General features: G+C 43.6%; 2 protein-coding genes across 5 annotated transcripts in view; one reads left to right on the top strand and one right to left on the bottom strand.

Moving 5' to 3' along the window:
- Nucleotides 1-20,454, top strand: part of LOC307032488 (complement C3-like) — a 76,183-nt gene that overhangs the window by 42,367 nt on the left and 13,362 nt on the right. The window contains exons 33-43 of one of the 4 annotated variants that reach the window (XM_079670468.1): nucleotides 7,169-7,231; nucleotides 7,380-7,461; nucleotides 7,556-7,604; nucleotides 7,779-7,869; nucleotides 8,134-8,223; nucleotides 8,310-8,412; nucleotides 9,020-9,109; nucleotides 9,710-9,802; nucleotides 9,953-10,036; nucleotides 13,432-13,576; nucleotides 13,807-14,088. In XM_079670468.1, the coding sequence (XP_079526594.1) occupies nucleotides 7,169-7,231; nucleotides 7,380-7,461; nucleotides 7,556-7,604; nucleotides 7,779-7,869; nucleotides 8,134-8,223; nucleotides 8,310-8,412; nucleotides 9,020-9,109; nucleotides 9,710-9,802; nucleotides 9,953-10,036; nucleotides 13,432-13,576; nucleotides 13,807-13,951 (1,035 nt within the window). In that variant the 3' untranslated portion in view covers nucleotides 13,952-14,088. Of the gene's footprint in view, nucleotides 1-4,202; nucleotides 6,025-7,168; nucleotides 7,232-7,379; nucleotides 7,462-7,555; nucleotides 7,605-7,778; nucleotides 7,870-8,133; nucleotides 8,224-8,309; nucleotides 8,413-9,019; nucleotides 9,110-9,709; nucleotides 9,803-9,952; nucleotides 10,037-11,255; nucleotides 11,378-13,431; nucleotides 13,577-13,806; nucleotides 14,089-15,225; nucleotides 15,316-15,915; nucleotides 16,009-16,158; nucleotides 16,243-20,454 lie in introns of those variants that run through there. The other 3 variants (XM_079670469.1, XM_079670467.1, XM_079670470.1) reach the window with 3 other exon arrangements.
- LOC307032489 (FHF complex subunit HOOK-interacting protein 1A-like) overlaps nucleotides 1-20,454 on the bottom strand; it is a 100,146-nt gene that overhangs the window by 70,943 nt on the left and 8,749 nt on the right. The window lies entirely within an intron of this gene.

Here is a 20,454-nt window from a genome sequence, read left to right as displayed (position 1 = left end):
CTCCTGGACCTCTCCGCTGCCTTTGACACAATATCCCATAGCATCGTCCTCAGACTACCTTGGCCTCAGTCACACAGCTCTTGCCCTGTTCGAGTCGTACCTCTCTAACAGGACTCACTTCGTTACCATCAGTGACTGCAGCTCCCCTCCGGCCCCAGTTAACCAAGGTGTACCTCAAGGCTCTGTGCTTGGACCCCTCCTATTTGCCATCTACATGCTTCCACTTGGTCAAATCATCCGCCAACATGGTCTTAGCCTTCACTCGTATGCCAATGACACACAGCTCTATTTCTGCACCAAACCGTCCACACAGCTCCCACCTCTTTGCCTTGTCAACTGCCTCCAGGACATCAACAACTGGATGTCATCAAACCTGCTAAAAATAAACAGCAACAAAACGTTGGGTTACGTATTGTAACCCTTGTTATATTAGTACAGGCGGAGCCCTCTACTGGACTCTATGGGTACTACCTTACCCTGCAAGCATTCTCCCACTGAGACTTCTATAGAAGTAGCCGGCCTTGGGCGGGCCTACCTGAATGCGCGCGCATCACACAAAAAGGAGGCCTCGCCTCCTGACCATCATCCTACACCTCTCTTCAGCGAGCGGAATAGGACAGACAGTGCCCTGAGTAGAGGGCTCCGCCTGTGCTAATATAACAAGGGTTACAATACGTAACCCAACGTTATATCTCTCACAGGCTCCGCCCTCTACTGGACTCTATGGGTACAGTGGGTGGAGCCCCGATGTATACGCGCACTGTCGTCCAACAACAACATTCCACCCTATTGCCCCTGACCGGCTTTTCTGGTCAGCGGCTGCTGCCCCACATTGTCCTTTAACCCGGTTGTGACCGAGGAAAAATCTGGGCTGTGGCTGACAGAGCACACCCTGCTGCGCTTACCTCGCAGAAAGTGTGCTCAAAAAACAGTGCCGGGGGACCCCCCCTCCCCGCCCATTGTCGGATGGGGAGAGCCCCCTCGGCCCCGAATGGGCTTACTACACGTCTGCCTCCCTGAATCCCTAAGGATCGCAGCTACCCCCCTCCAGCCCTGTAAGGGCCCAGCGCGCCCCTCGCCCATCCCGGGACCCTCAGAGGGCCCGGGAAAGGAGAAGGCACATCACGTCGGGGGAGGGCGTTTTCTCTTTAAGTTTTATTTGATGGCCTTTGCAAAGCGACAACACTGAGTTTCACTGTGTTTTTGTGTTATGCATTATTGCATGAGAAAAACTAGAACACTCAGTAGCTATAACAGCATTTGGTTAAATCAGATGAAAGAATATAATTACTTATATTTATATTGACTATGCGTGGGCCTGGCAGTGGCAGATTAATTTCAGGCAAAAGTGTGCACAATCAACGGTAGGGCATGTATTTTAATTGTTTTAATAATTGATATGGTTATAAAATATAACATTGAAACACTGACGCAAAGAACAAGTATGTGGAATGTGTTATTAAGTAAGTTTACTTGACTACAGTCCTGTTCTGTATCCAACATAATAAAATATGACAATCGTAATTTCTTTGTCAATTACTTTTATCAAATGAATATCCCACATTTGTTTTAAGCACTTTCAAATGATATGTTAGAAACAAATATTATAGGATTGATATAATATGTACAATGTATTTAAGTCCTATACTCTGCAGGTACAGATAGATAGATAGATATAGAGATAGATAGATAGATAGATAGATGGATATCATATATAATAATAATACATTACATTTATAAAGCGCTTTTCCTGGTGCTCAAAGCGCTTACAAGCAAGTAAAACAAAATAACAACAAAAGTAGAAAGTGCTAAGCTAGTAGGAATAACGGCAAGGCGTTATACAGATACTTCATTCATCCCAAAATGTGAAATGTGTGGAAACAAGTATAAACACAATAACATTAAATACAGCAATAGACAGGAATATATGCATATACAGTAGAAAGGACACAATGAATATTATAACATTTAATGTAGCCTTACTACGTATGAAGGATAACCTAAATACGGTGCTTTTCTACAGATTACTTTATTACTGCACTGGTAAGGTAAAATTAGGCCGATTAATAAGATGTGAAGTGCTTTGTAACTTTGACCTGCGGCCGCTTGACTGAATACACAACAAACAATGAAGAAAGAGTTTTATCTGGGCTGCTTCACTGCCAGCTGCTCCCCCCAGGATCCGAAAGTGGCATATAGCCTGTACTTCAACATCAACGAAAGTGCTCGATATATGCTATATTGAACCAATAACACAAACTAACTGTATCACTATAACATGATGATGATGATGATGATAAAGAATGCATCTAACGTTCCGCTGTTCATTATAATAAAAAAACGGAGCATTAAACAAACCATAATGCTCTTACTTTGAAATCATGTGGAAATGTTGTCATCAGCAGGCCATCACGTGGTTTCCGAAAATAACCGAGTGACACGAGTAGATTTTAGCGGAGACCGGCGGAAAATATGTCTCAAAATTCCGTGTGTGTAAAAAGACGATCCACAAGCAGAAATGTGAGATCCGCCAGCAGAGATTTGAGATCCGCAAGCGCATTTTTGGTCAACAAATACAAAATGGATTCACAAATGCCTGATCGAAAGTTGTAAATGTTAAAGAGATATTCACAGATCTTTTTTTTATTTGTGAAAATATTTAGCGTATTTGCATATCCGTTTTACACTTGCACATTTATTTGTGAGTTTGCAAATCTTTTAAATGCATTTGTGGATGGTGTTTTACATTTACAAATCACATATTTACACACAAATTATTTTTATGTTCACACAAATAATTATGAGACATATCTATGCCCATATTTTGTTCTCACCACTACGGTAAACATCATTAATCTGAGTCTTTATAGGCATAGTGTGTTTTACTAAGGTCCCTGAACGCACCACCACGCGCTCTTGTGTGAGTGCAGGCTCCGCCATAATGCAGCCTTTACCACTACGGTAAACTGCATTGGAGTCTTTGCTCTAGGCGTAGTGTGTTCTCTGACAGTAATATGCCGTCCATAATGCCCCTTCAACCGCATAGCGCTCTCCTTTAGATAGCACTCCCTGCGGTTCATCCCTCTCATCTGCCCACTAGCCACCTCCTTTACAGGAGCTACAGCTGGGGCAGCGAATGGGGAATTTGTACGGTTAACATTGTGTGTAAATGTAGCCTTTGTGGAAACAAAAGACACTTAGATTTGGACACAGATCAACCTCATTCTTATTAGAAAACGTAGTGATCTGTGCATTATACAGGGAGGATGCGGGATTCGCCCCCTCGTGGGCGGAGAGATTTTCTCCCCCCGCTATTCAGATCCGTAAAGACGGAAAGCCCGTCCCCGTGAGTGCTGGCATGCCGGTTCCACGGGGTGGGCTGAAGAGGTGGAGGGCGCCGCGGGCACGGGATCTCCGTGCCGGCACCTCTCCCTTCGTCTCACCTTCCCTCGTCTGCAGGAAAGCCTGTGGAGGAGGATCGTGCGTTGCGGTGACTCTTCTCTCTACTGAGGTCTTTGAACGCACCGTGGCCCGCCCTCGGGGGAGGGGGGCCGCGCGCACCGCCACAATGCCGTCTCTTTGAAACGAACATTATGGGGAAAAGTGGAATTGTGGAGAGAAATGACTCTGGGATAAATGCAATAGTTTTTACTGAATGCATTTTTCCCACACACACACACACAGCTTACTCCAGAACTAGAGTTTACAAACGTAAACCACCGTTCTCCTGCGGAGGTCCCTGAACGCACCGCGGCCACTCTCACGAGGGCCGCGCGCCCACGTATTAATGCTGTATGCACACGCCCACCTGCTGGCTCCCTATACTGGGGTTTACAGCAGGAGCGGGGAGTGTAGGACGGTGTTTCTTCCTCTGTGGATCAGTGGCGGATTTAGGATTGTAGGAGATCCGGGGCTTAGCCCAGGAGTTGTTGGGGGGGGGGGGGGGTGCAGGGGTAAAGTGCTTGCGGCCCAATAATCGCTCTGACCTGGTGAGGCGGGGATATCTCTAGCAATGAGTGTAGGCCACAAACCCACCGCCATGATCATCATCCAGGGAGAGTACAGCCCTGGGAGGTGGATGTATAATAATAATGCATTACATTTTTTTATTAGGACGCTTTTACAGGTGCTCAAAGCGCTTTACAATTACACATTACACATATTAGACATGTAAGAGTCATTACTGTGGACATTACCCACAGGAGCAAATGCAGGTAAAGTGTCTTGCCCAAGGACACAACGGCCTGACGCAGTGGCGGCAGAGGTGGGATTCGAACTGGAGTTCACCAACGCCCCTTGATCTGATGACCAATGCTCTAACCACTGCACCAAAACCGCCCCACTTCCATGGACGCCGTACCCAGAAGTAATGGCGAACGTGAATGGCACCGCCTCGGCCATATCCTGGTCCCCCAAACACTCGAAGCAAAGGTGGTGGGGATCGGCGCCCGCTATTTCAGCCAGGGCACTGAGGACAGGCCCGGGTCTCTAGCAGTGGCGACTCCCTGGAGGTATGATAACTCTTTCTTCTTCTTTCAAACGTCTCAGTCTCTCGTGGAATCACTTCCGCTGCTGAAGAGAAAAGGATGATAGTCAGGAGGCGAGGCCTCCTTTTAGACGGTGTGATGCGCGCACATTCAGGTAGGCCCGCCCAAGGCCGGCTACGCTCGCAGGGTAAGGTAGTACCCATAGAGTCCAGTTGAGGGCGGAGCCTGTGAGAGATATAACTGAGCTCATCATTGTGGCTCTCAAGGCACAGCTCCAGAAGGTAGGTGACCTGCTTCTCACCATTGACGGCTGCTCCATCTCCCCGTCCACTGAAGTCTGCAACCTGGGAGTCATCTTGGACTCTAACCTCTCTTTCCAGGCGCATATCAAATCCATGACCAAATCCGCCTTCTACCATCTCAAAAACATTGCCAGACTCCGCCCCTCACTCTCTGACTCTGTGGCAGAAACACTCATACACGCCTTCATCACATCCCGTCTGGACTACTGCAATGGAGTCCTGTCCGGGGTTCCCAGCAAAACCCTGGCCAGGCTCCAATATGTCCAGAACTCTGCCGCCAGGCTTCTCACCCGCACTAAGCCATGGCAACATACCACCCCCACCCTCATCCACCTCCACTGGCTGCCGGACAAGTTCCGGATTTACTATAAAACACTCCTCCTCACGTACAAGTCCCTCCATACCCTCGCCCCCCAGTACTTAACAGACCTCCTACATCCCTACACCCCCTCTCGGAGTCTGCGGTCCTCAGACACGGGCCTGCTCTCCATCCCCCGCTCTCGCCTTCGTTCTGTGGGTGACAGGGCGTTCAGTGTTGCGGCTCCCACCCTCTGGAATGCACTTCCTCCCGAGATCCGGAACGCTGCCTCACTGGACATCTTCAAATCCTCACTAAAAACACACCTGTTCACCATGGCCTTCGGACCCTAGTCCTTTCCTGGTCTTCTGGGTTCCTTCATTTTATTTTAATTTTTTTTCTTATTTTGTTCGCTCCTCATTGTCTGTTTTGTTTTATCTCTCCACCATGTAAAGCAACCTTTGGTCCTGGGAAAGGCGCTTTCAAAATTCCATTTATTATTATTATTATTATTATTATTATTATTATTATGCGGGACCCGGCAGCTACTGTTAGACCCTCCAGAAAAACGCGGGCCAAAATCCTTAATTATGCGGGCTAAAATCATTGATTATGCGGGCTAAAATCCTTGATTATGCGATAAAAATGCGGGGGTTTTATGTTATTTTATGCGGGAAAATTGCGGGAAGTTGCGTAATATGCGGAAAGTTGCGAAATATGAGGAAAGTTGCGAAATATGCGAACAGTTGTGAAATATGCGGGAAGCGGAAAAAAGGTGATTATTCTCCCGCACCCTGTTACTCGGCTACTACTGAATGAAAGGGAGCACTTTTAAAGAGTTGCTATGATAAACAAGCATACTAGAAGCAAGCTACATCACACACACACACACACACACACACACACACACACACACACACACACACACACACACACACACACACACACACACACACACACACACACACACACACACACACACACACACACACACACACACACACACACACACACACACACACACACACACACACACACACACACACACACACACACACACACACACACACACACACACACACACACACACACACACACCTCCTCCTCATTCTGTTTTCATTTACTCGTTCGTTATCTGACCAGCTTCAATATTGTAGGCTACTCACCTCGTTTCTTGCAACCCTCGAAAGGGTTTTGGAGGTTGAAGCCTCTGTGAGCGTGAGTTGCTTGGCTTTCTTGTCCGCAGCAGAAACCATTTTTGAATGTTTGAGCGAATCGAAGTGGGTATTCACAGTCGATTTCCTTTTATGCTCCAACACACAGTTGCACGGGGTACAGAACAGTTTCCCCCCACTTTCGTGCAAGACATTGGGGTACTGCTTTGCCCGGTCTTTAGCTGAAATGTTCGTGGGTAAATGTGATGGATTCGATATGTTCATCTTGGTGTGTGAATTCCACACCTTCACACGACGGTGTTTGCCTTCTGACGTTGCGTCATCATCACTACTCGTCAAGACGAGTTAACTTTTTTATTTTTTTTCTCAACTTTGTGTGGAAAAATGCGGGGATTATGCGGCCTTTTGATAAATATGCGGACTTTTAAAAATCTGCGGCATTTTGCTGATTATGCGGGAAATTCTGCGATCGCAGAATCGCGTTTTTCTGGAGGGTCTATACTGTCAAAACTAAATACTGCTGTGATGAAACGCCATATCATGGATTATCAAGGATTATTTCTGAAACATTATGGAGCTCAAAGGCTTTCTCTCTGCGTGAGTTCCCTGACACACCGGGGACACATATTTATGTATAAAAGTCATAAAAAAGTGCATTTTGCGTAATAGGTCCCCTTTCAATTTTGAACTGAATTTACTTTCCATTTATGACTTCTCAAGTCCCTTGAGGATCTTAATTCTTCCATGGAGATTTGCCAGATGAATCAGATCTTTTTTTAAAGGTTTTAAATGTACAGATTGCATATTTACACACTGATTGTTGATTTTGTCACACAAATAATAAATACTTTAATATATGCTTATCCTTGACTGCTTGTGTTTGTGTTCATATTTAAACTCTGACAGATCAATGCTATAAACCAGAATGTGACAGTGACTGCCAAGGGTTCAGGAGAAGCAACAGTGACAGTGAGTACAATATATTTGTATATGTTATACTCTGAGTTCAAATAACAGTTAATAACTGATCCGTCCTTTTTTAAATTAAGGTTTGACCAAATACCCTTTTAACCTTGTGAGGACTTATATCAAATATTGCACCTTCTCTGTGTGACAGGTGGTGTCGCTGTACTACGCTCTACCTAAACAAAAGGAAAGTGATTGTCAGAAGTTTAACCTGTCAGTGCAGCTCATCCTAGGTGATTTAGTGCCTTCTGCCTCTTATTCGGTTGTTGTACCTTACTCTTGAGAAACAAATTAACTAAATACAAATATAATATTTTACTCCTGCAGAAAAAACGGATGAGGACGAAAAGATCTACAAGCTGAGGATAGAAGTGTTGTAAGTACAACCAAGGCAACACACTGCCACATGGCTTTATTCATAACATTTTCTAACCAGCTATTTACAATATTATTATATTTCACAATCTGTATTAAATATTCTGCTTCTGTTCATTACCCTTTTCACTATGTTCTTAACACTTTCATTTCCTTCAATCTATTCTGTGTACAGGTATAAGGACAAGGAAAGAGATGCAACAATGTCAATTTTGGATATTGGCTTGCTAACCGGCTTCACCGCTAACACAAAGGACTTGGACTCAGTAAGAACTTTTACAGATACACATCAACCCACAACAAATGCACTTGTCACGGTTCCTGTTAAGAGAAAGATATGTGTGTGATGGTTAGTGGTCTGACTGTGTGTGTGTGTGTGTGTGTGTGTGTGTGTGTGTGTGTGTGTGTGTGTGTGTGTGTGTGTGTGTGTGTGTGTGTGTGTGTGTGTGTGTGTGTGTGTGTGTGTGTGTGTGTGTGTGTGTGTGTGTGTGTGTGTGTGTGTGTGTGTGTGTGTGTGTGTGTGTGTGTAGTTGTCCAAAGGACATGGGTGCACCATTGCAAAATATGAGATGAACAAAGTCCTATCAGAAAGAGGCTCACTCATCCTCTACCTGGACAAGGTAAGATGGCGCTGTTTCCTTCTTCCATACTTTTCCTCTCTGCCTTGCTCTTTGTGTATTTATCTCTATCTCACCTCTCTCTACAGGTTTCTCACACACGACCAGAAGAAATCATTTTTAGGGTTCATCAGAAGATGAAAGTGGGCGTCTTACAACCAGCGGCTGTATCTGTCTATGAATACTATGAGCGTGAGTGTTAGAGAAACCTCCATGTCTTTTGCTTCCAATAGATGTCAGAGAATATAACGCTGTCAATAAGCAGGCATTATTATTTGTTCAAGTACTTAAAGGGCCCATGTCATGCTTTAGCTTTTTCTAAAAGTAAACGGTCTGCAGAGTCACAAACCCTCAAAGTGCACCCTGTAGCGAGTAAAACTCTAACACAAAAAATGTGACCCGCTGGGGAGGTGCTAGTGGAGCCTCGCAGATGTCTCGCTGTCTCGCAGCAAGCAGGTAACCACACCAGTAAGCCAGCTCACACTATCAGCTCCTCACAGCAGCGAGCCAGTGGGCGAGCTGACCAATCAGAGCACACTTGGCTCACAGGGAGGGGGGGGGCAAGTGCTCTAACAACCCGTTTAGGACAGAGAGTGAATACACATACTTTACAGAGATGCTGTATGAGAAACCAATGTGGGTTTGGAACATTGATTATAAATCATCATTATAAATCTATTCTAATAGACCTCAACAATGGAATTATGATCAGTAGAAATGGCCATGACATGGGACCTTTAATATATCTTTTATAAAGTACCGTAAGAACCTGTTTCAATATCTTTCTCTTCTATTGCAGAAACACATTGTGTGCAGTTCTACCATCCAGAGAGAAAAGGTGGACAGCTACCGCGGCTCTGCAGAGGTGATCTGTGCACATGTGCTGAAGGTAAACGGGTCAAAGCAACCTTATCCATCAACCTTTTCCATTTTTTATTCTAAATAACACAACACTTAAATTATGCTTTGTAGAGGTAGACTGCAGGTCTGAGGTCTGTAAACTGCAGCAGTGTATCATCATACTTTGGAAACAAAGACTCAGAGGCTATACAGCAATGCTAGTAGCTGAGAGTCTTACCTATGGACAGCAGCACTAAATGCTATTCCCCAATCATAGTTGTTGAGATAATTCAGTGTTGACCCAAGTGTTGGAGCCACTAATCGACAGACAGACATTGTCCCCATGAAAGCCACACTGCAAGCATCATAATGATATCACCAAGAATAGTCTCTCAGATTTACAACATAAATCAAGGAGTTGTACTCCTTATGAGGAAAGCACTTAGCTTCACATCTGGTAAAGGAGAATGCTGTAGAATTGAGTTTGCAGTAAATCACCAGATTGAAACATAAGCACCTGAAGTCTAAAAGAAACCTCACTAATAATCTAAATGGTGACGTAAATACAGCTGCCATCATCCATGCTCATGTACTACTATAAACATTTGATCGGATATGTTATAACTTTATGCTAATTGTGTATTTCCAGAGAACTGCAGTATGCAGAAGAAGGAGAAAATCAGCAATGAGCAGCGCACAGCTAAGGCTTGTGAGAGTACACAAACCAGCAAAATAGATTTTGGTAAGAGACTATAAATGGATTGAATGGACTCAATATAGTACTTTTATACACCAAACATGTATTTGTTTGATTGTGTGTGCCTAAGAGGTTGGGAGAAGAAGTGAGCAATGAAACAGATGAGCTAACAATCTACACTGTGTCTGTCCTCAGTGTACAAAATGAAACTGGAAGTGTTTGAAGATGATTTGTCCACAGACATTTACACAATGCGTGTTCTGGCTGTCATCAAAGAAGGTGGGTATCTATTAACTGCCTAAAATGGAGCAGCCCCTGAGGTTTCTAGGGTGCCGTAAAGGTGTAGGTGACTTAACAGTTGGTTTACCTCCTTTTACATTTTGTGTGCACATTTAATCTCCTGTCAGACAATAACATACAACTTTTAAAATGTTGGTGAATGCATTTATGTCAGGCAGTTAGATGTTAACACCGGTCATTTTCATGTTTCTAGGCAAATTAAGATGTTCGACTTGTTGTTTCATTTATTAGTGCAGTCAGCAGCTTGTTGGCTGGATAATTATTATACAGTCGTGAGTGGGATACATTTAAAGGGGCCCTATTATGCTCACTTTTATGATTCATATTTATATTTTGGGGCTCTACTGCGACATGTTTACAAGCTTTAATGTCAAAAAAGAGCCTGTGCTGCTGCACCTCTTTTCACCCTCTGTCTGAAACCAGAGCCTAGTCTGCTCTGATTAGTTAGCCGGCCGGCTCGGTTGTGATTGGTCAACCACTTGGAGTTGTCCCGCCCCTTAGCCTCTCATGTAAGATGTGTTGGGAGCTAGACAATAGAAACGCAAGTGTTATGATGTCACTCTGTCGCAGTAAGCCGCCGCAAGCCGTCCAATACGATACGATATTACTTTATTTGTCAGATCAAGTCTGAAATCTGACTTGCGTCACAGCAGCTCCATGTCCAACATCAACAGACAAATATCCAGACACAATACATGAAACACAAATAACAAATATTTAACGTAACAGCACACTCAGTGAGAGAAAAGCTGCTCAAAGAGCCTTCAGCGTGCATCTGATCTGGGATCAGCTCTGTAATTACTGTGAGGATTGACTGATGCACAAAGGAGTGCTTCAGTCTGACTTTATTGAATCGTGGGACCCTGTATCTCCGATTAGATGGTAGCAGTTCATATTCACTGTTCAGAACATGGTTTGGGTCAGAGATGATGTTGTTGGACAGCCTCACTAGGTTGTTATGATAGGCTGAGTCATAGAGTCTCTGACAGGGTTGACCAACAATCTTTGAGCAGATTTTTAACAGGTGGAGCAGTTTTGATTTTAAAGCTGCTGACAAACATTTGTACCAGGTAGTGTTGCAGTACTGCAGAATGGACATGATCACAGATGTAAAGAACAACAGAAGAATTTCTCTGCTCGCCCCAAAAGACCTAAGACGGCGGAGAAAATAAATTCTTTGTTTTGTCCTTTTGCTCAGATGCTCAATGTGATCCTTCCATGACAGCTGACGGTCAATCATTACACCCAAGTGTTTGTATGAAACTCCCTGCTTGAATTCATCTGTATGGATGACAATGGGGACTTTATGGGAGTGTGATGGTGAGCCAAAAATGATTTCCTCAGTTTTCTTGGTGTTGATCTCAAGAGCATTGTTATCAGTCCACTCAACCACCTGATTGGTGCAGCTCAGGATCGTCTGTGTTACTGAGAAGAGATATTATTGCAGTGTCATCAGAGTACTTAATGATGACTTGATTTGGTGTGTTGGTACGACAATCATCAGTCTAGACTCTAGAGAGTAAAGAGCACAGCTGAACTCACGCAGCCCTGGGGGGGGGGCCTACATTGGTTGTGATGGCAGATGACAGGGTTTTGTTAACCTTCACAAGTTGCTCTCTACTAGTGAGGAAAGCAGCATACCAGTAAATCAGGTATGGATTTACTTCCATTTTGGCCATTTTTGACACCAAGATGTCTGCTTGTACTGTGTTGAATGCTGATGAGAAGTCTAGGAAGAGGGCTCTTGCATAGATGTTGCGTTTATCTAAATGTTTAGTGATGATGTGAACCAGTGGCCACAGCATCTTCCGTGCCACACCCTTGCTTATAGGCAAATTGGTATGGATCCAGTTTGTCTCGTGTTGTACTGATAAGAAATCGGAGCAGAATTCTTTCTAGTGATTTCATAATCACTGAGGTGAGGGCTATTGGTCTGTAGTCCTTATGTTCTTTTGGGAATGGCATTTTGGGAAGCGGTTTGATGTGTGAAGTTTTCCATGACAGAGGGATGGTGTGCGTGTCAATAGAAGCCTGAAAGATGGGTTGCCTCACTGGAGCCAGCTCAGTAGCAAAGTTCTTCAGCAGAAAGCCGCTGCACCCATCTGGCCCAGCCGCTTTCTTGGTGTTGGTGCACTGAAATGTTTTTCTGACCTCTTCAACACTGATGGTAATTTTGTCAGAGGAAGCAGGTATTATGGTTTCGAGCATTTCAGTGCACTTTGCAGAATTATCCAGTGACTCAAAACGGGTAAAGAACGTGTTTAGTTCGTTAGCAAAACAAAATTCATTGTTCGGCACAATAGGTTTAGCTGAGGATGACATTCCTGTCATGGTTTTCATGGTGTCCCATACCTTTTGGGGGTTTTTGGCTTTAAAAGCATTTTCCAAAAGCTCTATGTGTGCCAATTTTGATTCCCTCAATTTGACTTTCAGTTCTTTCTCTGTCTGTTTAAGTGCTCCATAGTCCTTGTTTTTGAAAGCTATTTTCCTGGTATTTATAACGGTTTTAATGTCCTTAGTCACATAAGATGTATTATTTGGATAGATTTGTATTTCTTTAGTGGGAACAACTAGTTCTACACAGAAGTTGATATAGTCATTGGTAACAGTAGTTATTTCATCTAGTGAACCTTCCTGAAAAATTTCCCAATCTGTCCAATCAAAACAGGCTTTCAACTTTTCCCTACTTTCATTTGTCCATGTCCTTATTACTTTCTTTTCCGGTTTACTTCTCTTCAGTTTGGTCTTATACACTGGTATCATATTCACAACATTATGATCAGAGTTCAGTATTGGTGGTCTACATTTAGTCACATAGGCTCCTTTAACATTTACGAAACATTTGTCCAGGATATTGTCTTTTCTGGTGTGATCCTTAACATACTGTTGGAACCCAGGTAACACAGTCTCTAGGCGACATTGGTTCATGTCCCCGAGCACTATTGCCGGTGCATCGGGGTGGCTGAGTTGCAGCTCGTGAACACAGCCAGTGACGCTCTGCCGCTGGGAGACACGTAAACAACAAACAGTAAAATACACCCGAATTCTCTAGGCACAAGGGAAGAGTTTGGAGCAGGGGGTGGGAGTGTGTGTCTGAAACTCCCTCTGGAGGGAACACAGGGATTTCAGCCTTTGCAGACCATTTACATGCACAACAACGCAAATAACTGCAGGAGAGGGAAACCCCAAAAAGCAGAATACAGCTCCTTTCACTTTTGGCAAGAAGGCAAATAGTGCGTTTCCAGAAACGTTTGTTCCTTTCAGAAAGATTCCACTGGAAATATGTAATAATAAAGTGCTTTTGTTTTGTGATGAATGATTAGCTATCCATTTGATCCTCACCTTTTCTTTGTTCTCCTAATTTTAAATAACAGGAACATCTGATGTGGGTCCCCTGAATAAACCTCGCACATTCCTCAGTTTTCCGCACTGCAGGCAGTCTTTAGATTTGGATGTGGGCAAAACGTACCTTATCATGGGAACATCAGATGATATTCACAGAGATGAGGCACATCAAACGTAAGTTTGTTTGAATCTGATTGTGTGGTGTGGGAATTTAAGATCTTTCTGTTTCACTGCTTTTTATACTAAATCAAGTCAATATTTGTTGTACTCATTTACTGTTGCCATTGATCAAGTAATAAAGTATCCAGAAGGAGGAAGGAAGCTTTCTTATGTTATGTTTGAATGTTACAGATAGGTCTTCATCATGTGAACAGCTAACGTGTTTTTCACACTGCTCTCCTTAGGTATCAGTATGTACTTGGAGAAAGAACCTGGATCGAGTACTGGCCCACAGAAGCTGAGTGTCAAGCTGATGAACACAGACCTACCTGTTTGGGCATGGAGAACATGGTCCAGACGTACCAAGACTTTGGATGTCAGCAGCAGTGAAACTCAAGAAAATTAATTGTTTTTGGAATTCTTTATATTTGGACATTATTCCCATCTTGTACGACTTTCACTTCTATAAGATGTATGGGTTTGCAATGTTGCAGTGTATTGATTACAATTAAATGATCTCAATCTAATTTTCTGTGTCTTATATTCATATTCACTTTTAGTTCATGTAGAAAATTAGACAAATATTTGACTCTTATGTTGGTTATAGTAAACGTTGATGAGTTGTAACCATTTAAACTGATAAATGATGTATTTGTTTTAAGTGCTTAAGTCGTCTTCTTTTCCAAAATGTAATGTGTATTTTTGTAAACTGAGGTCCATAAAGTGACAGATGTGGTGATGTGGCTCCCCATAGATGCCATCTATTTGTAGTAGGACCTTTTTTAAACTGATCTGGGAGATTCACAGACTCATGAAACTTTACTAAAACACACTACAGATTGAGGGCTTTCAGAGGCGTATTACTTCCCTTAGTGTAATGTCAATATAATGCTTTTTGAGCAGTAAAAAAATGCATTTCTTGAAGGAAACTCCACATTTTAGAAGTGTTTGAAGCCATACACAATATGATGTTTCCTTTAGGTTCTTGTTATTTTGTGAAGGGATTTTAATGTAAACTGAATTACTTTCAGGACCTTTGGGGCATCATAATCCTGCATTATTAATACACAATTTTAAAGTACTTATTGCATATACAAATACTTGTATCTGAAGTAAACTCATTGCACGACTTGTGGTATTGCTACATTTTATTCCATTACAATTTTTTTCAAGAAAGTATATTGTGCCTCTAACATTAAATGAGTATACATATTTCAGGACCGTAGGTGCCGCATAGTCCTACACTCTTACTTTGAAATATTTAAGTCTGTTTTGCTGTTAAAATAACTTTTATTCAAATATCATTTTGAATGCTAGACTTCTCTTGTGCTTCTGCTAATTGTGCTTGTATGAAAATGTCTTGTTTTTCCGCAATTAACTATCTCTATCTCACCTCTCTCTACAGGTTTCTCACACACAACCAGAATAAATCATTTTAGGGTTCATCAGAAGATGAAAGTGGGCGTCTTACAACCAGCGGCTGTATCTGTCTATGATTACTATGATCGTGAGTCTTAGAGAAACCTCAATGTCTTTTGCTCCCAATAGATGTCAGAGAATATAACACTGTCAATAAGCAGGCATTATTATTTGTTCTAGTCTTTAATATATCTTTTATAAAGTACCGTAAGAACCTGTTTCAATATCTTTCTCTTCTATTGCAGAAACACATTGTGTGCAGTTCTACCATCCAGAGAGGAAAGGAGGACAGCTACTGACGCTCTGCAGAGGTGATCTGTGCACATGTGCTGAAGGTATACGGGTCAAAGCAACCTTATCCATCAACCTTTTCCATTTTTTATTCTAAATAACACAACACTTAAATTATGCTCTGTAGAGGTAGACTGCAGGTCTGAGGTCTGTAAACTGCAGCAGTGTATCATCATACTTTGGAAACAAAGACTCAGAGGCTATACAGCAATGCTAGTAGCTGAGAGTCTTACCTATGGACAGCAGCACTAAATGCTATTCCCCAATCATAGTTGTTGAGATAATTCAGTGTTGACCCAAGTGTTGGAGCCACTAATCGACAGACAGACATTGTCCCCATGAAAGCCACACTGCAAGCATCATAATGATATCACCAGGAATAGTCTCTCAGATTTACAACATAAATCAAGGAGTTGTACTCCTTATGAGGAAAGCACTTAGCTTCACATCTGGTAAAGGAGAATGCTGTAGAATTGAGTTTGCAGTAAATCACCAGATTGAAACATAAGCACCTGAAGTCTAAAAGAAACCTCACTAATAATCTAAATGGTGACGTAAATACAGCTGCCATCATCCATGCTCATGTACTACTATAAACATTTGATCGGATGTGTTGTAACTTTATGCTAATTGTGTATTTCCAGAGAACTGCAGTATGCAGAAGAAGGAGAAAATCAGCAATGAGCAGCGCACAGCTAAGGCTTGTGAGAGTACACAAACCAGCAATATAGATTTTGGTAAGAGAGCATAAATAGATTGAATTGACTCAATATAGTACTTTTATACACCAAACATGTATTTGTTTGATTGTGTGTGCCTAAGAGGTTGGGAGAAGAAGTGAGCAATGAAACAGATGAGCTAACAATCTACACTGTGTCTGTCCTCAGTGTACGAAATGAAACTGGAAGTGTTTGAAGATGATTTGTCCACAGACATTTACACAATGCGTGTTCTGGCTGTCATCAAAGAAGGTGGGTATCTATTAACTGCCTAAAATGGAGCAGCCCCTGATGTTTCTAGGGTGCCGTAAAGGTGTAGGTGACTTAACAGTTTGTTTACCTTATTTTGCTTGTTGTGTGCACATTTAATCTCAGTCAGACAATAACATACAACTTTTAAAATGTTGGTGAATGCATTTATGTCAGGCAGTTAGATGTCAACACCGGTCATTTTCATGTTTCTAGGCAAAATAAGATGTTCAAATTCATTTAATGTAAAAAAAGGAATTGTTTTAATATACTCATACTGCCTGTGCATGCTGCACCTTTTTTCACCCTCTGTCTGAAACCAGTGCCCAGTCTGCTCTGATTAGTTAGCTGGCCGGCTCTGTTGTGATGGGTCAACCACTTGGAGTTGTCCTGCCCCTTAGCCTCTCATGTAAGATGTGTTGGGAGCGAGACAATAGAAGTGCAAGTGTTATGTAGTGATGTCACTATGTCGCAGTAAACAAGTCATCCAGTGGAAGAGTTTCGAGCAGGGGGTGGGAGTGTGTGTCTGAAACTCCCTCTGGAGTGAACAGGGATTTCAGCCTTTGCAGACCATTTCAACACATTCTCGCTCCCAATTCGGCCTATGTTGACGTTATGTCAGGGTCCCTATCGTCACTTTCCAACGAAAGGTGGGGGCCCTTCAGAGTCGAGTTTCAACTTTCAGGGATGTCCATAGACTTCTATAGAGCTCCCTAAACGTATGTAGTAGGCGTCTTGAGATCGCGAGTGAATGCTCGCCGCTGCGTTGAAATTCAACGGCTGCGGCCGGTTCTCTGCTGAAGCATACGATGCGAGACTGCGTCGCGTTAAAAACATTATGCTCTCTATAAATTGTCTTTATTATTCTTTAAACGTTATGTCAGGATCTCTTGGCGTCACTACCAAACGCAGGGGGGGGGGCTTTAGCGTCAATATTCAACTATCAGGGAGTCCCATTGACTTGCATAGAGCTCCCTGAACGTTGGTAATAGACGAGTTGGGATCGCGGAGAAATGCTCTCCGCAGACCCATTCTCACAGCGTTTATCAACCTTTTTCTTACTCAATATCAAGCCACACTTAGTGTTTTTACTTCTTTATTTTAATTGTATAATGTAGGACTTTTGTTGCTGTCAGTTATGGGGAGAGTAGGGGCTCAGAATACTGAAATCTGTATCGTTTCATCTTTTTTCCTTCTAATTTTGTATTATTTTCTAAACCACACACTGTTATTTACTCAACAGTAAGACACAATTATCCTTGTGTTTATGTATTTGTTTGATTCGGAGCAGCTCATTCGAACACAGGAAGCTGTCACGATTCTTGTGCTATGCCACATGTTTTGTTTTGTAAGTTTTGTTATGGGTGTTTTGCTGTTCTATATTGTATAAGGCTTCGCCCTCTAAGGCTATCGCTATTGGGTAATCCCACTGCACGTGTGCAGCACTGACAGACTTAATCCACGCCCACCTATGACGTGGGCCTCACCTACGGACTCACTTCCGTATAAATAGTAGTAGTAATTGTAATCCCTACAATCTGCTCCCACTTTTCTTCAGCACTCCGTTGCAGAAGCACTGTCAGGCACAAGCTCTTTTCAGAGCTGTTTACTAGAAAGTAGGGGTGCACCGAATGGGAAATTCTTGGCCGAAACCGATACCGAAAATAGGAAACAGTTGGCCGAAAACCGAATGCCGAAAGGCCAAAAATGATTAATAGAAATATATATATATATATATTAGGGCCGGGACTCGATTAAAAAAATTAATCTAATTAATTAGAGGTTTTGTATTTAATTAATCGAAATGAATCGCATTTTTAATCACATATAAATATTTGACCTGAGAACAGTGAGAAGATGTCAATAAAGTGTGCCGTCACACAGAGGTAATTTGAATTGCTTACCGAGGTCCAATGATCCCCAGTCAGGGCAACACATTTGGCTTTCTCCAATACATTCTCTTTATCTTCCTTTTCATTGTCATAAAGCTGCTGGATTCTTTTTGTCACTGTCTTTCTGCATGGCAGCTCATATGTTGTGTCAGACGATGGAATCTGTAGTACCATTTGCAGCCCCTTATCTTCTACCACTCCAAGTGGTCTACAGTCGAGTGCAATCCAGTGAGATGGTTATTTTTTCAGACGTGGACTTAGTTATCCTGGCCCTGAAACCAGTCATCTGGTTGAGTGTGGGTTGGGTGTGGGTCATACTTGTCAACCCTCCTGATTTTCGCGGGAGACTCCCGATTTCATTGCCCTCTCCCGGTTTCCTCCCGGGGTCATATTTCTCCCGCATTTCTCCCGATTTCTGACAAAATCAGATTTACACACGACTGTTTCAACTCAGACTTTAATACAGCTACACCATTGTTTGGTTTCCATGGTAACACGTCTCTTTAGTAGCGCGCGCAACTCAAAGTCTGAGAGGGTGAGGCAGATATTCACAGAAAACAGATAAAAGAATCGACAACTACTCTACTCTCTGCTCACTCCTTTCCTGTAAAATGCAGGTCCAGCCCACACATATACTCCATCAAGGACGGTGCTACAGGCCGCAAGGCAGTGCACTTACAACTACAATAAGCATGTTAATGTTAATCTAACAGCTCCGGCGATCCACTAGCACCACCCCCCCCCCAATTTTGCATTTTGAAATGCTCCTGATTTCTGAGGGCAACTATGGTGTGGGTCCTTGTACTCGGAGTCGGGCTAACGTCCACGCTAGCTTCCACGCTAGCTTCCACGCTAGCTGCTATATGTTTTGCATTGAGGTGATACTTGAGGCTTGATGTGCTGCGGTAATATGCGAATTCCTTTTTGCATAATTTGCATACAACCGTGCTCTTATCGACGCTTCCATCCGTCTGTTTTTAAATCAACATTTCCCATCCACGGGGCCAACCAAAGCGGTCTCATCAGCTTCTTCGTTCATGTTTGACTATTGTTCACTGTGGTTTGTTGTTGTCTGAAGTCATGAACGTTAGTTGGTGCTCCAGTATAATCGGTACGCCTGAAACTCATCCAGTGAGAAACGTTCCGCAGGGCAAAAATAAGTGCGATTAAAACGCGTTAATTTTTTTAACGCGTTCTAGGTCTACCCCTTGGTCTCTTCCCAGCTGGACGTGCCTGGAACACCTCCTTAGGGAGGCGCCCAGGTGGCATCCTAACTAGGTGCCCGAACCACCTCAACTGGCTCCTTTCGACGCGAAGGAGGAGCGGTTCAACTCCGAGTCCCTCCCGGATGACCGAACTTCTCACCTTATCCCTAAGGGAGACACCAGCCACCTTGCGGAGAAAACCCATCTCGTCCGCTTGTACCCGCGATCTCGTTCTTTCGGTCATGACCCATCCTTCATGACCATAGGTGAGGGTAGGAACGAAAATGGCGCGGTAGACAGAGAGCTTTGCCTTCTGGCTCAGCTCCCTTTTCGTCACAACGGTGCGGTAAAGAGACTGCAGTACCGCTCCCGCTGCTCCGATTCTCCGACCCATCTCACGCTCCATTGTTCCCTCACTCGAGAACAAGACCCCGAGATACTTGAACTCCTTCACTTGGGGTAAGGACTCATTCCCTACTTGGAGTGGACAGTCCATCGGTTTCCTGCTGAGAACCATGGCCTCAGATTTGGAGGTGCTGATCCTCATCCCAGCCGCTTCACACTCGGTTGCGAACCGATCCAGTGAGTGCTGAAGGTCGCAGACCGATGAAGCCATCAGAACCACATCATCTGCAAAAAGCAGTGGTGCAATCCTTAGTCCACCGAACTGCAGACCCCCTCCCCCACGACTACGCCTCGAAATCCGATCCATGTATATTACAAACAGGATTGGTGACAAAGCGCAGCCTTGGCGGAGGCCAACCCTCACCTGAAATGGGTCCGACTTACTGCCGAGGACCCGGACACAGCTCTCGCTTTGGGAGTACAGAGATTGGATGGCCCTGAGTAGAGACCCCCTCACCCAATACTCCCGCAGCACCTCCCACAGTGACTCCCTGGGAACCCGGTCATACGCCTTCTCCAAGTCTACAAAACACATGTAGACTGGATGAGCGTACTCCCAGGCCCCCTCCAGAATCCTTGCGAGAGTAAAAAGCTGATCCGTCGTTCCACGACCAGGACGGAATCCGCATTGTTCCTCCTCAATCTGAGGTTCGACAATCGGCCTGACCCTCCTTTCGAGTACCTTAGAGTAAACTTTCCCGGGGAGGCTGAGT

The sequence above is a fragment of the Notothenia rossii genome (assembly GCF_949606895.1).
Source record: "Notothenia rossii genome assembly, chromosome: 3".
NCBI lineage: Eukaryota > Metazoa > Chordata > Actinopteri > Perciformes > Nototheniidae > Notothenia > Notothenia rossii.
Note: the sequence above shows the minus strand (reverse complement) of the source record. Positions and strands in the feature narration are given on the sequence as shown.